General features: G+C 38.2%; 1 protein-coding gene across 3 annotated transcripts in view; it reads right to left on the bottom strand.

Annotated features, from left to right (window-relative positions):
• The window catches only part of Zc3h12b (zinc finger CCCH-type containing 12B), a 170,138-nt gene that overhangs the window by 5,829 nt on the left and 146,207 nt on the right, over nucleotides 1-18,102 (bottom strand). For all 3 annotated transcript variants that reach the window (XM_076918464.1, XM_076918463.1, XM_034485642.2), the window contains 3 exons: nucleotides 4,146-4,285; nucleotides 1,933-2,167; nucleotides 1,012-1,118 (listed from right to left, as the gene is read on the bottom strand). In XM_076918464.1, coding sequence (XP_076774579.1) covers nucleotides 1,012-1,118; nucleotides 1,933-2,167; nucleotides 4,146-4,285 — 482 coding nt within the window. The remainder of the gene's footprint in view (nucleotides 1-1,011; nucleotides 1,119-1,932; nucleotides 2,168-4,145; nucleotides 4,286-18,102) is intronic.

Below are 18,102 nucleotides of genomic sequence, written 5' to 3'. Positions count from 1 at the left end.
CTCTCCACAAAGACGAGAGTCAGACAACACCAAGGAGTCACCACATACTATGAAGGGAGAGGAAGTAACTGGAAAGCTTCAGAGGAAACTGCAGTGTAAGAGCTAAGAGCTGAGCTGTGGACTAGCCTTCTTTTTCTGGTGATGGACAACTTTTCTTAGGCATAATCTGTATGCTGAGGCAGTCTAGAGGAACAGAAAGCAAAGTGATGCAGGGGAAGGAGCGCAAATTTGGAAGCCAGTGAGAGCTGAGTTTCAAGTCTGACCATGTCCTTTACCGTGTAACCTGGACAGGTGACTATTTCCTAAGGCTCATTTTCCTCTTTGGTAAGCTAGTTTCCTAACCGTGTCTATATTACAGGAGTATTGTAAAGATGAAATGACACAACACATATGAATGGAGGGGAAAAAAAACCCCACACCCCTCAACAAGTGATTATTCCACAAACTCAAACATCCAAAATAGCTTCCTATCAAGCAGCTCATGTTGCATTGTTAGGCTCACGAACTTTGTAGCAGGGGGGGGGGGGGTTCGTATGAGCACAATAATATTTAAGAAAGCTAAAGTTTAAATATACAAGTGAAAAAAGTGGAGGCAACTGAAGTACAAATCAGAAGGAAAATGGAAGAGTTAGTTGACAGAAGGCATAGTCACCTGCCTAAGAAATATGATCTTGTTTGGGGTCAACCCTTAGAAATTGCCCCTTCTATTTCCATAGGCTATATAGTTTCTGCATGTCCTTACTTCCAGCAACATCACTCAGGACTTAGGTATGTAGAACACATTTTCATAAGTGACAACTATTTCCCACCTTCAATTCTATTATCCTTTCCTCATGCAGTTTCTAGGGTGGTTCTTTGTGCTCCTGAGAGTACATAAAGACACATTTTCACTCACAGAGAGTGAATATGCCAAGATTTCTCACTTGAAAGAGAAATCTGAAAAGGAAAATTATTCAAAGAATCTGTGTGCTTCCCTTAGTACAGAACTTAATTCTGTCCAGAAGTACTCACCATAAGGACACGGTTGCTTTTTATGCTCAGGAACCACAGGTCTCTTTCTTAAGAAATTCTCAAGGCTTGGACCGTGGCGTCCAAGAGGATCATCTGGCGGCATAAATCTGAAAGCAAGCCAACAAGAGGTCAATGTCTTTCTTTCTGTCCCTACCAGTTTGTAAGAGTTCAGGCCTTCCTTCTCCCTTGCCTGTACTGCAGTCATAACATTCTAATTGTGACCAGTCAAAGACAGTCAATATATGTAGGTTGGGTATTAGGTTACACTTCTGATTGAGCACTACCAAACTTATAAAGCCTTTGATTAACATTTTTAACAAGTATATAAAAGCAAAAAGGAAAAGGGGGCATGGGACAGGGGTTTTCTATGGGGGGTGGGGGGAAATGGGGAAAGGGGATGGCATCTGAAATGTAAATAAAATATCCAGTAAAAAAAAATGAAAAAAACATTCTAATTGTGCTTTCCAGCTTCCATCTATCCTCTGTTAAAACAGTGTTTCCCCCCTTTGTTTCTAACTGGTCACACAGAAAGGATTATTTCCTTGTACATCATTTTTTCATAGACTATATACAGCAGTCATACTGGTATGAATGTTGGTTTGCCCTAGTACACCAGCCACTTTCATACTTTTATAGATTTATTCATAGTGTTTCTTTTACATGTCATACCCAGCAGCCCTCTTTATTCTGTAAAATTCATTTCAAAAGACAAAGCAATTTCTAACATCCTGTCATTATTTTCCCTCTACCTTATCTCTACCTTTCTTCTCATATACTTTGAGCCCCTTGATGGTGAGTCCTGTATTTTATCTTTAGAGCAAATCAGCACAATTCATTGTATACAGTGTTTAATATATGTTTATTGAAATGTAATACATTACTACCAGTAATTTGTACACAACTGTTTAGAAAGAAACTCACTTATCATTCACAAAAGAATACATCAGCAACCGTTCCTCTATAAACTTCTTCCATTCTGGCTTTTCAACTTGAAGATCTCGGTAGTTATCATTGGATACAATGATGCCATCCGAATCAAAAGCCAATTTGACTATGAACCGATCATCATAGCAGACCACCCTTCTGCCTTGGACCCTTCGGGATGGTGTGAAGACGAGAATCTTTTCCTTCTCCAGTTTACGTAGAATATCTTGATCTATCAAAATATGTTTAGGCCACATAGTAGAAATCATCTTTGGAAATTAACTGTGTTATCCCCATATTACCAAAATAAGAGTTAATACTAGATAAATGATTTATTTTTAATTGGAGAACAAGTGTGCTACTTTTCTGACTGTGACATTAAAAAGAACTATGACCTTATATAAGCCATTTTCTCTTTCACACTTTAGTTTTTCTTTCAGTAAAATGAGTAACAAAACCAAAAAAAAAACCAACCCTAGATGCCAACACATTTAATTAAAAAAAACTATCACAAAGAATAAGAACTAACATGTGGTATAACATTCCTTCTTTTTTGTTTAAGATAGTCTTACTATGCAGCCCAGTGTAGCCTGAGGCTTCAGATTCTTCTATTTCAGTGGCCCAAGAGCTGGGATAACATGTGTCTGTTCCAACACAGTGAGCTTACTCTAGCATTTTGATACTTGTTTTGCTCTTTGTCTGAAGCATCAAATTTTTCCCCCTGTGGTGCTGGGGTTGAAACACAAACTCAAGAGCTTTGTAGGCAAGTGTTCTTTCTACCACTGGTCCACATCTGCATCCCTAGCCTGGCTTCTTGACTATTTAAGTTCAGAAATAGCAAAGGCTGTGTCTGTCAGGAGGGTAAGCCATCACTCATGAAGACTTTTGTTTTTTACTTTTACCTGAAAGAAAGACAAAACTGAGGTGGGACCACAAGCTATAGCATTTAAGTAGTCGCACGGTGTGTGTGTGTGTGTGTGTGTGTGTGTGTGTGTGTGTGTGTGTTTGCACGCGTGTGCTATGACACGTTTGAGGGGGTCAGAGGGCAATTTGTGGGAGTTACTTTTCTTTCCACTATTTGGTTCTCAAGGATTAAAATCAGGTTATCAGACTTGGCAGCAAGTGCCTTTACCTGCTGAGCCATCTTGCTGACTTGGACCCAATTGTTTAGGAGAGAAAACTTGCTTACTGGGATTGAACAGTACTAAGATCTACTCTCACACTGGGGCTTAGGCCTGCTCTGCAGATATAGACAGCTCCACACAGACTTAACCACCCACTCACTGTACTTTCTGAGTAGTTACGTCAGGAATGAGATGGTAATCAGGAGACTGAGATCTGTATGTTCTTCAGTGATACACAGAGCACATCTTATGTGTACAGGAAATGTACTGACTGAGCTACTAGCATGAGGTGCACAGCACAATTCTTGTGAAATTTAGGCACCTTTATTTTCATGAGCTCTTTCTTCCACAAAGAAATATCTAAAAGTTCATTTTAGAATTACACTATTATGAAGACAAACACAATCCAATTAAGTGTATTACTGTACATTTATTGTCATTCTCTGTTTTTTCTTATGTGAAAACAACAAAATGAAAACATTTTTATAGAGCTTTAAAAACTGGGATCGCCCCTAGGCTTTGAGCCTCCTTTGTCTCAGACACTAACTAGCTTTTCTTGTCTTTGGATTTTTTTCTCCTCTCTGTTGCGCCTACCTTGAAAACCCCACAGTTGTTTCTCTAATACAAAATAAGATTGACTGTATATCATGTAACCTTTAATTTAATGAAAAAATCTGTTATATTCATAACCATATTTGTTCCCTACCGTCTGGAATCTATGATCAAACAGGCTGCCCTGTTACTCACTATACAGATTAGCCTCAAACTCATCAGCCTCTGGCCTAAGTCTGTTGAGTACTGGGATTGCAGGCGTGTGCAGATTTCCATAAGAATAATAATCTTTTTTCCAATTATATGCTTTGTGGGTTTCCACATGTAAATTTTTATTCAACTATCACATACCACAAAACAAGGATGGTTTCATATGGATCACTTTAGAAAAAAATGCACTCACTAAAAGACATTTTAAGCATACTTAACTTAGAAAAGCAATTATCTAAGTTGGGACCATCTGCCTCTCTCCAAACTAGCTTTTTAGCTTTGACTCTCGAGGAAAAGTCCTTTTTTATTTATTTAAAATAATACCTGTAATTGGCGCATCAGGGCGGGATTGCTCCTTTCTCCATGCTGGTACAAATACAGTGATATCTTTATGGCCTTTGTCTAGAAACCAATCCACAGCAAGTTGTATTCCTCTGCAGGAGAATTCTTCTTTATTTCCATGGCTTCAGAAACATTAGAGAGCAAGAGACAAAAAGGTTAATTATAGACAGCAAAGAGAAACACTTTACCAGTGCCTTTCTCAGTGCTGGAATTAATGACAGGCATTTTTATTTCTTTTCTCATACATTCTTTTGAGACAGGGTTGCACTATATGGCTTAGGGAGGCTTGAAACTTACTATCTAGAGCCTGGCTTCCAGCTTGCGGTGATCCTTTTGCCTCATCCTCCCAAGCACAGAGATTAAAGAGTACTAACATCATTCCTGACTAACATTTTTTGATGATGTCAAACGTATATACATACATGTATGTATGTATGTATGTATGTATGTATGTATGTATCTATCTATCTATCTATCTATCTATCTATCTATCTATCTATCTATATTCAAGTGCAGGTGACCAAACTCAGGACCATTCCAAACTTGCTACTATTAAGTCATACCTCTGCGCCAAAAAATACTTTTTAAAAGAGAAAACTGTATTCTTTTTATTTTGCTGTTGTATTATTATAAATTTCACCCAATGCCAAGGGTGATTAATAACAACTCACATCTTACAGCAGACATGACAACTACTATTAGTTTCATTTCCTCTCTATTTTTGTTGCCACCTTTACACAAAGATTTGGGTATTCACAACAGATTGAAAAGGAAGGGTACTTTTCAGAGGATTAGAAAAAGTTTATATGGAACATAGTTGATGTGAAGCTTAAACACATATGCACAAATGTGCACACTCACACACACCACTCTACATTGTCAAATTCATGGCCTTACAAATGTTAGAGGAGCCTCTTCTGTGACATACTCCCAGTCATTAAGTACATATATTATGCTTAAAATGACAGTGAAATGACAAAATAAATATGCTCTTCTTCTATGTTTAAAATTTCCTCTAAAGTCAAACATTTCTTTTATAATCAGAACATGATGCAATAAGAGAAACAATCTATTTCCACAAACATTGTGTAATTTAAAAAAAATCCAGGAGGGGCTGGAGAGATGGCTCAGTGTTTAAGAGCACCGACTGCTCCTCCAGAGGTCCTGAGTTCAATTCCCAGCAACCACATGGTGACTCACAACCATTACACACACACACACACACACACACACACACACACACATACACACACACACACATATTTAAATCTAGGAGGTGGAGGGCACAAGCCAGCCAGGCCACCTGCCCTTCCTCATGAGGAATGAACTATAATGAACATACTATATTCCACTATATTCCATACTACATTCCATACTATATTCCACCATAATGAATATACTTACGTGATGAAGAGGTGGGAAACATAGAACAAAGGTGTGGTAAGTGTGCTGTGAAGAGAGGCAGAAGTAGAAACAGAAGGACAGTGACAAGAAGGGCAGTGACAGATGGAAGAGAGGCCTGAGGTCGGCAGCTGCCCAGTTAGAGAGTCAGCTGGGTTGTGTACAGCAGCCCTGAGCTTATGCAGAAGCAGACTCAGCCCCCAAACATGTCAGCCAGCTGTGGGATTGTCCTGGTACTGGGCAACGATGGAGGCTGAGCTGAGGAATGGTTCACTTCCTAGATTGGACCTCCTCAAATGACCACCATGGTCCATGATGCTAGTAGAGATCATGTTCATATCTGTGATCCATGGTGCTGCCCCTGGCCATGATGAAGCCTGTGATCCATGTGGATGTATGCGATCTGTGCCACTGACCGAAGCCTTGTGCTTTGCTGCCTGTATTGGGAGTCATGTTGATGGGAGTGGCCTGTGTAGCCACCTGAGGCCATGTTGAGGTCCACAGTCTATGCTGCTACTGGGGGCCAAGTAGGTCAGTGGTCCTGATATGGCTGGGAGCCTTGTTGAAGCTCGTGGCCCATGTTATCATGCAAGGCTATAAGGATATCCACAGTCATTGCTTCAGCCAGAAGCCGTGTTGATGTCCCTGGGTTGTGCTGCCACCTGAGTCTATATTGATCTCTGTGGTCCTTCGGCAGCTGAGGGCAGTGGTTTTGTCAGAAACAATGTGGAAGCCCATGATCTGAGCTGCCTCTTACAAGGAAGCTACTTTTGCAGTGATACTGATGGCTGCAGATGCATAGTTGAGAAAGAGGGATGTGGAAAGCTTCTATGACAACCCTTCCCCCCTTCCCTTCTCCCAAACAAAAGTAACAGCCTAAACAGCAAGTACTGAGAGAACTCTTAAAAGGTGTGATAAGGATGCTGAAGTGTAGTTCTCCACAGCTGACGGCTTCTGGCAGGGGTGTGGGAGTGGAAGGACTCACTTCTATTTAAGGGGCAGGCCACTGAGGGTTTGACCATGCTCCAGTGAGTATATAGATAACACAAATTGGAGTTGTTTTATTTTTATGTTGGGGGAGTCACAAGGGAAGGGCAGACATGGAAGGACTAAGAAATGAGCATGATTGGAATACATCATGTGAAATTCCCAAAGAATCAATTAAAAACTATTATGAAAAATCTAAACTATATTTTTATAGCACATTATACAGTAATTTTGCAACTTTCAGCTTTGTGGTCATTGATACAGCATTAGGTTTTTTTGTAACTGATTTTATGTATATTTATATATGTTATATAATTTAATGTTGCTGCTACAGCAATTTATTTTCTACTCACTGATGGTATTAGGGTTTGATCCTTCGTGAGTGGTAGGATAGTTAATACTATCAACATTGAGAATGTTTAAAAAAGCCATAGGACATCATTATTTTATGTGTATTTAAATTTATACAATGTAACTATATATATATATATATATATATATATATATAACAAATACATACACACATATATATATATTTCCATCATCTAATATTTTCAATTTTTTTCAGTTTTGAAAGTTGATTATAAAGTTCTACCACTTTCATTGTTATGTGTACTTATTTCTAAGTTACTTTGAGAATTACTGTAAATGAAATTATTTCACCTATTTTGTTTTCTGTACATTGGTTAAACAGAAAAGCAACTGATTTTTTTCAGAAACTCTGGTTTCTTAAATAATATGTAAGACCTAAGAATTTTCTAATAGTTTATTGAGTCTCTTTCCCTCTCTCACACACACAATATTATACATATATTATATATCAATTATCAAATCAATTATACATATATATTTTCCCACTTGTCACTGCTTTTTTCCCTATGCTTATTTCTCTAGATAAGGTTTAATAAAAATGGAGAAAGTCTATACACTTGTTCTTGATTTTAGAAGGAAACATTTTGGTATTTCCCCTATTTATTATAAGGTGTTCTACAGATTTGTGTACACCTTATGATGTTGACATACTATCATTTTATAGTTTTAGGTATTTTTTTTCTCATGATAAAAAAGTGCAGAAGTGCATCAAAAGCCATTTTGTTCTCTTCAGATGATCCTAATTTCTGTCTGTGAGTCTATGTATGTATATGCTGTATTGCATTTATTTTATTATTTTTCCAAAGGTCTGATCATTTATATGTTATTCTTAAAGACTCTTATTTTTGAGTCAATCAGAAAAATTTGCAGATACATAGTTGAGAAAGAGGGACATGGAAGGCTTCTGTGACAACAACACTCCCCCCCCATCCTCCCAAAAGTAACAGTCTAAACAGTAACAGAAATACAAGATCTCAGCTAGGACAGCCTATGTCTCTTGGTCGTTTTCTCCTAGCTTTTTTTTTTTTTTTTTTTTTTTTTTTTTTTTTTTTTTTTTTTTTTTTGCTTCCTCCATTATCTTTGGCCAAAACTTTAGTAAATGCTGCAGCCTTTTGTTTGTTTGTTTTTTGTTTTTTTGTTTTTTTTTTGCAAGACAACTGGAGTAGTAACAAGAAGCTGAATTATGGGTGCTTTGGTCCTGTGCTTCTGACATTGGGGCGCTAACTCTGGAGGCACAGTAATATTTGTCTAGATCCTCCCTCTCTCCAATAGCCAAGTTGACAACACTCAGATTTGCATCCACTATGCATTAGTGAACAGACTCATGCTTCCTCTCTCTAGTTCTCTTTGGTCTATAGCAATAATTCACTTTATTCAAAAGAAGGCACACTAAGTTGTAAGTCATGACACCTTGCTTCTTGGAAAAACCTCGTTTGTTATCCCCACTACTGATTTGGAAAACATAACCTGTCCACTCTTCACCCAGATACAATTTTCTCACATCACCCTCACTATGAGCCTCTTAAGTTATATGATTCTTTCACATTATTATTTTTATTCTTTATCCTCTCATTTTATTAGATCTTTGAAATTTTTGTACAGTTCATTTTTATTATATTCCCTCCCTCCAACCCATTTCTTGTATATCCACCTTTTCTTCCCTAACCACTCAACTTTGTGTCCTCTTTTTTTTATCCATTAAGTACTATTTATACTGCTCATATATTTTTGGATGGGTGGCCTTAACTAGACAGGGGTTACACCCTTAATAAAAACAAACTCTTCCTTTCCTAGCAGTGAGAAACTGTTAATAGCTCCTTATCTAGGGGGTGGGACTTAGTGACTACCTCCCCTCCATGCTAGAAATTTGTCAGGCTTGAATTTCCATAGATCTTGTGCACGTTGTTTCAAGTGCTGTGAATTCATATGTACAAGTTCTCTGATGTGTCCAGAAAATGATTTCTTTAAAGACATCCACATCCTACAGTCTTTACATTTTCTGCCATGATCCCTGAGCCTTAGGTTGTGTGTGTGTGTGTGTTTACGACACAGATATCTCATTTACGACTGATCATTCCAGTCTCTCATTTTCTGCTCTTTGATCAGTTGTGTTTCTGTGTTAATCACCATGTACTGAAAAAGAAGCTTCTCTGATGTGGGTTGGCCTATATACTTATTTATGGGTATAATGATAAATCATTAGGAGTCAGTTTAACATTATGTTCCTTTAGGAAAGTAATAATACTAACTTCTCCCCCATGATCTATGACTTGTCTAGCTATAGATTCTAAGCCCCCAAAACAGTGTAAGAAATGGGTTTCAACTTGTGAAGTAGGCCTTAAATCCAAGTGGAAAGTGGTTAGTTACTCTTATAACATTTCTGGCACTATTGCTCTGGTGAACATGTATTGCCAGGTAATTTTTGTAGCTAGCAGAGCACACAACTGAGCAAGACTGATGATTACTTTTCTCTCGTGGTAACTTTCATAGCACCTTCTAGTACTATGAAAACTAGCCAGTATAGATGAAGCTTCCTGATCAGTAACAGGTTGACTTTTCCATGTTTAATGACTCAGATGAATATACCAGATATATATGGCATTTTTAGCAACAGGGTCTTGCCACCAAGTTTTGGAAGGTAACCAAGAGCATTGGCAATAACTTGTATATATTGTTTGGGGTTTCTTGAGATCTCACTTGATAACAACTGGTAAAAAGATAATTCTTTCTGGTCACTAGGCTTTTTATTTGCTATCCAGTGGTGTCTAGTAGAGACACTTGTTGCCCTGTTATGAGGTAAATCCTTTGAATTTTTTATATATGTGTATGTACAGATTTTAGGGGGATTCTACCATAGAAGGTCTCCATAGAAGTTTTTGAAATGTCTTTAGTGTTAGGTATTGTCTTAGTTAGGGTTCTATTGTTGTGAAGAGACACCATGACTATGGCAACTCTTATAAAAGAATGAATTTAATAGGGGCCAGCTTACAGTTCAGAGTTTAGTCTATTATCAACTTGGTGGGAAGCATGTTGGCCCATAGGCAGACATGGTGCTGGAGAGGTAGTTGAGAGTTCTGCATCCCTGTGAGCAAGCAGCAGGAAAAGATAGAGGCACTGGGCCTGGTTTGAGAATCTGAAGTCTCAAAGCCCATCTCCAGTGACTTCTTCCAACAAGGCCACACCTCCTAATAGTGCTTCTTCCTAGCCTTCGGGGGCCATTTTCATTCAGATCACCACAGTTATCTCTCCCCATTTTCCCTAATTTATTACACTGAATACTTTTGTGCCACTATTCCTCTCTAACTCTATACCACTGCATTCTCTCTCCCCTCCCCTGAAATTACCCTTGCTATGGTCCTTCACTAATTTCCTGACCTCTGTAGGTATTCTAAATGGAGCACACATATGTGGAGATTTAAGGTTAACATCCACAAGTGAGATAAAACATATGATGTTTGATGTTTTACTTTCTGGTTCTGGGTTTCTTCACTCAGAACAAATGTTTCTAGCTTCATCCATTTACCTGACTGCATTGGGGATTTTTGTCAACTTGACATAATCTGGGAAGCAGGAAATCAAGAAAATGCCTCCCACTAGCACGACCTAGAGGCAAAACTGTGGGTCAATTCTTGATTAGTGGTTACTATGGGAGGATTTAGCCACTTTCGGGCAGTGTCACCCTTGGATGTTTAAGACAGCAAACTGAGCAAGCTATGTGGAGCAAGCCAGTTAAGTAGCATTTCTCCATTACCTCTACTTCAATTCTTGTTTTCAGGGAAATCAATTTGGAGGTTCCTCCAGAGAGACTTCACCAGTGTGTACTCATATCAGAAGTGAATAATTGTTGTTCTTTCCCCACATACATACATATCAGAATTTGTCATCATTTTTTTTTTCTGAATCTTAGCTATTCTGTTTGGGGTAACATAAAAATCTCAAAGTTTTATGTTGCATTTATCTGATGTTGAAATTTATTTAAACATTTCCCAACCATTTATAATTCATCCGTTGAGAGCTGTCTCTATGGTTCTCTGATCATTTTTAAAATTGTGTGTGTGTATGTGTGTGTATATATATATATATGTTTGTGTGTGTGTGCACGCGTGGCTGCCACAAATGTGTGGATGGCTGAGAAGGCCAGAGGCTTCGTTTCCTCTGCAGCTGGCATTACAGGTTTCTGTGAGTCACTTGACATAGGTATTGGGATTGAACTCTTGTCCCTAGAAGAGTAATATGTGCTCCTAACCACTGAACCATGTTTCCAGCCCCATGTCTCACTTTTTTCCTATTTTATTTATTCATGTTACACTCCAAATGCAGCCCCCCTCTCCTCCTGGTCCCCCCTCCATACAGCTCCTCCCTCGCACCCCCTCCCCTTTACCTTTGAGAATGGGGAGCTCCTCCTGGGTACCAATCCACCCTGGCACATCAAGTCACTGCAGGACTAGGTGCATCCTCTCCCACTGAGGCCAGATAAGGCAGCTCAGTTAGGGGAATGTGATCCACAGGCAGGCAACAAAGTCAGGGACAGTCCCTGCTCATTAGGGGACCTGCTGCACATCTGCCACATATGTTCAGGGGCCTTAGGTCTGCAACATATGTGTAGGAGACCTAGGTCTATCTCATGCTTGCTCTTTGGTTGGTGGTTCAGTCTCTGGGAATTGATAAATTGTATTTGCTAAGATGGTCATTTTCACAATATTAACTTTATCAATCCATGAGTGTGAGAAGTCTTTCCAATTTATCCTTTCAATTGTATTTTCACTGCCTTTACTTACTTGATTAGATTTATTCCATTAGATATTTTGAGACTATTGTGAATGGAATTGCTTCTGTGGTTTATTTTCAAGAATGCTTGTCACTTGTGTACTCTTTGTAATGTTGTACTTTTATGAATGTGTTTGTCAGCTATAGGATATATTTCTGGTAGAATCCTTAGATTCATTCTATATATGGAGTCATATTGTCTGCAAATAAGAATAGGTTAAGTTCTTTTTTTTTTTCTTTTTCAGAGCCTTGATCGCCTTCATTTGTCTTATTGCTGTAGATAAGACTCCTGACACTATTTTGAATAGGAAAAGGAAGGGCCAACATCTTTGTCTAGTTCCTAATTTTAGTAAAAATATTTAGATTTCCCCCCTCCATTTAGCAAGATAATGGCTTGGGATTTTTTTTTTTTTTTTTAGAATTTATTTATTTATTTTGTGTAAGTACACTGTAGCTGTCTTCAGACACCCATATGAGGGCATCAGATCTCATTATGGATGGTTGTGAGCCACCATGTGGTTGCTGGGATTTGAACTCATGACCTCTGGAAGAGCAGTCAGTGCTCTTAACCACTGAGCCATCTCACCAGCCCATGGCTTGGGATTTTTATTAGTTGTCACTGTCATATTAAGATCTGTCCCCTCTATCCCTATATCTTCTACGATTTTTACCATGTCGTTGAATTCTGTCAAAGGGCATTTCTGCATCTAGTGAGATGATCATGTGGTTTCTGTCCTTGGATCAATTTGTGTAGTGAATTATGGTTATTGATTTACATATGCTGAACCATTTCTGCATCTCTGGACTGAAGCCAACTTGATCCTATAGGATAATCTTTTGGAAGTGTTCTTGAATTTTGTTTTCAAACAATTTTATTGAGAGCATTTCCATTCATGTTTATCAGAGACATTGGCCTAGAATTTTCATTTTTGTTTGTTGAGTCTCTGTCTAGTTTTGGTATCTGGATGATGTTGGCTCCATAAAATGAGCTGGAAAGTGTTCCTTCATTTTGAACTGAATTAGAATAGAATCATGTCTGCACCTCTTTTCTCTCTTCAATCCCTACCAGCTATTCTCCCTTGAACTCCACCTGTGCTGCCCAATTCTCATGTTAATAACGTCTTTTCCATTGATTACATTTATTACATATGTGTGTATTCACAAATATATATTTATATTTATCTATATGCATTTATTTTTATATATTTATTATATATAAATATATACACATATATATACATATATAAATTTAACCTGCTGAGTCTGTTTTTGATGTTTGTGTGTACACAGTTTTGAAGGCTGACCACTCTGCAGTTAACAGCCAATACAAGTGTTCATCCCTGGGAGAACTCTCATCCTGGGCTAATTCTCATTCTCCCAGCAGTTACTAGTTGCCAGTAGTTCTTTGTCTAGAGATGAGAAACCTCAAAAATTCCCCCCTACTATGTTATATGCTGCTATTGCTCTGGTCTTGTTAATGCAGTCATTTCTAGGAGAGACTGTTTCCCAGTTTCTGGCCTTGTGGCTCTCACAGTCTTTCTGCCTTCTCTTCTGTGGTGTTACCTGAGCCACAGACTCAGGATCTGTGATGTAAATGTATCTGTTGAGGGTGGGTTGTCAAAGGTCCATTGATCTCTACATCGGACTGTTACTTTGTTAGGTCAGCATAATGACTTACTGCATTTTAAATCTTATCCTTATACCTTATCCTTATCCCCTCAGATAACTGGAGCTACCCTTACTCATCAAAGATTCTTCTCTCTCCAGAAAATGGAGACCATCACAGAAAGCCACTAGACACAATGCAGAGTTCTTTTTTTTAAAGTTTTTTTGAGATTATGATAGTTTCTTGTAATTTACTTTTTGTTGATATTATTTTTAATTTTTAATTCCTTCTTCTCTCATATATTACATCCTGACCATAGTTTCCCACCTTCTTCTTTTCCTAGTTCCTTTTCCCATTATACTACCCATTCTTCTTTCTTTCCCTTCAGAAAAAGGCAGGCCACCCAGGAATATTAACCAAACATGGCATATTAACTTGCAGTGAGACTAGACACCTCCCCTCATATTAGGGCTGGACAAGGCAACCCAGTAGGAGGAAAAGGTCACAAAAGCAGGCAAAAGAGTCAGAGAAAGCCCTTACTTCCACTGTTAGAAGTTTCACACAATGACCAAGCTACACAACTGTAATATATGTGCAGAGGGCCTAGGTCAGACCCATGCAGGCTCCCTGGTTGACAGCTCAGTTTCTGTGAGCCCCTATGAGCCCAGGTTAGTTGATTCTGTGGGGTTTTGTGTGGTGTCCGTGACCTCTCTGGCTTTTACAAATCCTTCCTCCACCTCTTCAGCAGGATTCCCTGAGCTGCACCTGATGTTTAGCTGTGAACCTCTACATCTGTTTCCATCAGTTGCTAGATGATGCCTCTCTGATGACAACTGGACCAGGCACCAATCTATGAGTATAGCAGAGTAGCATCAGGAATCATTTCATTGACTGCTTGTTTTGTTTTGACTTTGCCATTCCTTTTGGTTTAGAAATTCTACAGAAGCTTTCCAGTTTCATGTGGTTTTGTGGGTGTTATTTGTTCTTGATTTTACAGAGCCTTCAGATGCATCATGCATCAATTTGAGGTCTCTCATTTTTTTCCATAGTGCCACTCATGAATATAAACATTCCTCTGAGAATTCCCTTCATTGTGCTCCATAGATTTTTGTTGTACTTGACTTTTAAACTTTTTGTCTTTATTTTATCCTTGATTCTATGTTCATTCAGTAGTGTGCTATTTAGTTTCTATGAGTTCATGTACTTTCTACTGAAGTTTCTATTTAGCTTTATTCAGGTTATAACCAGATACAATGCTGGATGTAACTTTAAATTACCCATATTTGATTTTGTTTTGTGTTGGGGGAAGTTTCATGGGCTGCTGGGGTACATATGGATTCTTTAGTATCTGAACAGAATATTCTAAAAATATGTTAGTTCTGTTTGATTTATGATATCATTTAATTCACAGATTTTTTTCTGTTTAGCTTATTTCTAGATGACAATGAAATAGAATTTCTATTACCGAAATAAACCACTATTATCCAAAGCAACTTGGGTAGAAAGGGTTTACTTCAGCTTACAGCTTGTAAGTCCACCATCCCAGAGATGTCACTGGCCACAGTGGGCTGATCCACATCAATCATCAATTTAAAAACAAAGCCCCACAGGCTTGCCCAAGATCAATCTGGTGGGAACATTTTCTCAATTGAAGCTTCCTCTTCTAAAATGACTATAGCTTATGTCAATTTGATAAGAACAAGACAACACAACTTGTTAATTAGAGATTATACTGTTGTGACAAAACATGACCAAAAAGCAAGTTGGCAAGGAAATGGTTTCATCAGCTTACACTTCCACATTGCTGCTCATCATCAAAAGAAGTTAGGACAGGAACTCAAACAGGGCAGGATCCCGGAGGCAGGAGCTGATGTAGGGATAGTGGAGGGGTGCTGCTTACTGGATTGCTCAATCTGCTTTCTTATAAAACCGAGGATACCAGCCCAGAGATGGCACTATGCACAATAGTCAAGGCTTTCTCCCATTGATCACTAGTTGAGGAAATGCCCTACTGAGGCTTCTTTCTGATGACTCTAGCTTGTGTCAACATGACACATAAAACTAACCAGTACAAACTGTTTCTCAGAATGTTTCTGTTTTCCTCTTAAATATTTAAAGTTTCAGGCCTTAAATTAATGCCATTGATTCATTTTTAATTACTTTTTGTAAAGGATATCATACAGAGATATAGTTTCATTCTCTATATAGATGCCCAGTTTTCCCAACATAATTTGAGAGGATATCTTTTTCTCCAATGTGTAATTTTTTATGTATTTGTAAAGAATCAGGTGACTATAGCTACAAGATGTACCTCTAGGTCCTTCATGCTTGGTGTATGTCTCAGGTTTTATGCCATCACCTTACCCTATTTGCTGCTATGGCTCTGTACATTTTATATCAAGGATATGATTACTTTTGCTCATGATTATTTTCATTATCCTGGTCTTTTGTGCTTACTTACAATTTTCATGTATTATTTTTCTATTTCTGCAAGGAATGCCATTGAAATTTGAATGAGATTGCATTCGGTCCTTTGATATCGGTAATCTTCACAATATTAAATCTGCTATCCATGAACATGGGAGGTCTTTTGTTCTTATATTGTTTTCTTCAGTTTCTTCCCTTGGTGTTTTAAATTTTTAATTGCATATTTAGTGTTTTTATTATTATTTGGCAGGAGTGTTATTCTTTTCTGATCCAATCTATTTGGTGCTCTGCAAACTTCTTGAATGTTTATAGGCATCCCTTTCTTTAGGTGGGGGAAGTTTTCTTCTATGATTCAGTTGAAAATATTTTATGTGCCTTGGAGCTGGGACTCTTCCCCTTCGTGTATTCTTAGGTTTGGCCTTTTCATAGTGTCCAAGATTCCTTGGATGTTTTATGTCATGAAAATTTTAGATTAACATTTTCTTTGACCAACATATCAATTTCTTCTATGTTATTTATGCTTGACATTTTCTCATCCATCTCTTATATTCTGCTGGTGATGCTTGTGTCTGTAGTTCCTTTTCTCTTTCCTAGGTTTTCCATCTCTAGAATTAACTCAGTTTGCATTTTATTTATTGTTCCTATTTCCATTTTAAGGTCTTGAACAGTTTTATTCATTTCCTTCACTTGTTTGATTATATTTTCCTGTATTTCTTTAATAGATTTATTCATTTCCTCTTTAAAGGCCTCTATCATCTTTATAAGATTGGATTTAAGGTCATGTCCTTGTGCTTTGGCTGTGTTAGGATATCCAGGGCTTGCTGTAGTAGGATACCTGGGTCCAGGTGGTGTCATGTTGCCCTTGTTGTTCAACGGAATAGAATTGAAGACCCAGAAATAAACCCATACACTACAGATTTTTGACTAAGAAGCCAATACCATACAATAGGGAAAAAAAGAAAGCATTTTCAACAAAAGGTGCTTCTAATTGTATGTCTACATGTAGAAGAATGAAAATAGGTCCATATTTATCACCCTGCACAAAACTTAAGTACAAGTGGATCAAAGACCTCCACATAAAGCCAAATACACTAAATCTAATAGAAGAAGAAGTGGAGAACTGCCTTGAACACATTGGCACAGCAGACAACTTCCTGAACAGAACACTAACAGCTCAGGCACTAAGATCAATAATTAATAATTGAGATCTCATGAAACTGAAAAGTCTTTGTAAGTCAAAAGGCACCATCAATACAATAAAACAGCAGTCTACAGAATAGGAAGATCTTCACCGACCCTACATCAGGTGGAGGACAGATATCAAAAATATATAAAGAACTTAAAAACATTAGACACCATAAAACCAGAGAACACAATCAAAATTTGGTGTACAGAACCAAGTAGAGAATTCTCTAATGGCTAAAAAGAACTTAAAGGAATGTTCAATGTCCTTAAGTCATCAGACAAATTAAAATCAAAATGATTCTGAGATTCCTTCTTACACCTGTCAGAATGGCTAAGATCAAAAACTTAAGTGACAGCACTTGCTGGAAAAGATGTGGAACAAGAGGAACACTCCTCCATTGCTGGTGGGAGTGGGCACCAAATGTTGTGCTTTATAAAAATAAAGAGAGAAGGAATATGTCTGGTGGATGTGCAGTCAGGTCTGGGGGAAGGGGGTTCCTCTGTGTGCCCATGCTGAGGCATCCTTTCCTCCTGAGGGACCAGCCACATACACAGTATAGTATAGAATAGAGTTCATTTATGGTATGGGGAGGGGAGTTGAGAGGGTAGTAGAGACAGAGAAAGAGAGAGAGAGAGAGAGAGAGAGAGAGAGAGAGAGAGAGAGAGAGAGAGAGAGCAGCTATGATCACATGGAGAGAGGGGGGAGGGGAATGGGATGAGGGGGAACAGGAGGGAGAGGACAGAGCTAGAGTAAGAAAGAAAGAGACAGAGAGGAGGTGTTGGCAAGCAGCCCCTTTTATAGTGAGTCAGGCACACCTGGCTGTTGCCAGGTAACTGTGGGGCAGAACCTAGACAAAATGCTAATATAACCACTTTGAAAATCAATTTGGCAGTTTTTCAGATTATAGTAATAGTTCTACCTCAAGACTCAGCTATATTACTCCTGGGCGTACACCCAAAAGATGAGATGGGACACTTTCTCAACTATGTTCATAGCAGCTTTATTCATAATAGCCAGAAATTGGGAAAAACCTACATGTCCCTAACACGTTGAATCTAATAGAAGAGCAAGTGGGAATGCATTGGCACAGTAGAAAATTTCCTGAACAGAACACGAATGGCTTAGCCTCTAAGATAAATAATAAATGGAACCTCATGAAATTGAAAAGATTCTGAAAGGCAAATGACACTGTC

This window comes from Arvicanthis niloticus, chromosome X (genome assembly GCF_011762505.2).
Source record: "Arvicanthis niloticus isolate mArvNil1 chromosome X, mArvNil1.pat.X, whole genome shotgun sequence".
NCBI classification, from domain to species: domain Eukaryota; kingdom Metazoa; phylum Chordata; class Mammalia; order Rodentia; family Muridae; genus Arvicanthis; species Arvicanthis niloticus.
The sequence above is the reverse complement of the archived record's forward strand: the minus strand, read 5'-3'. Positions and strand labels throughout refer to the sequence as shown.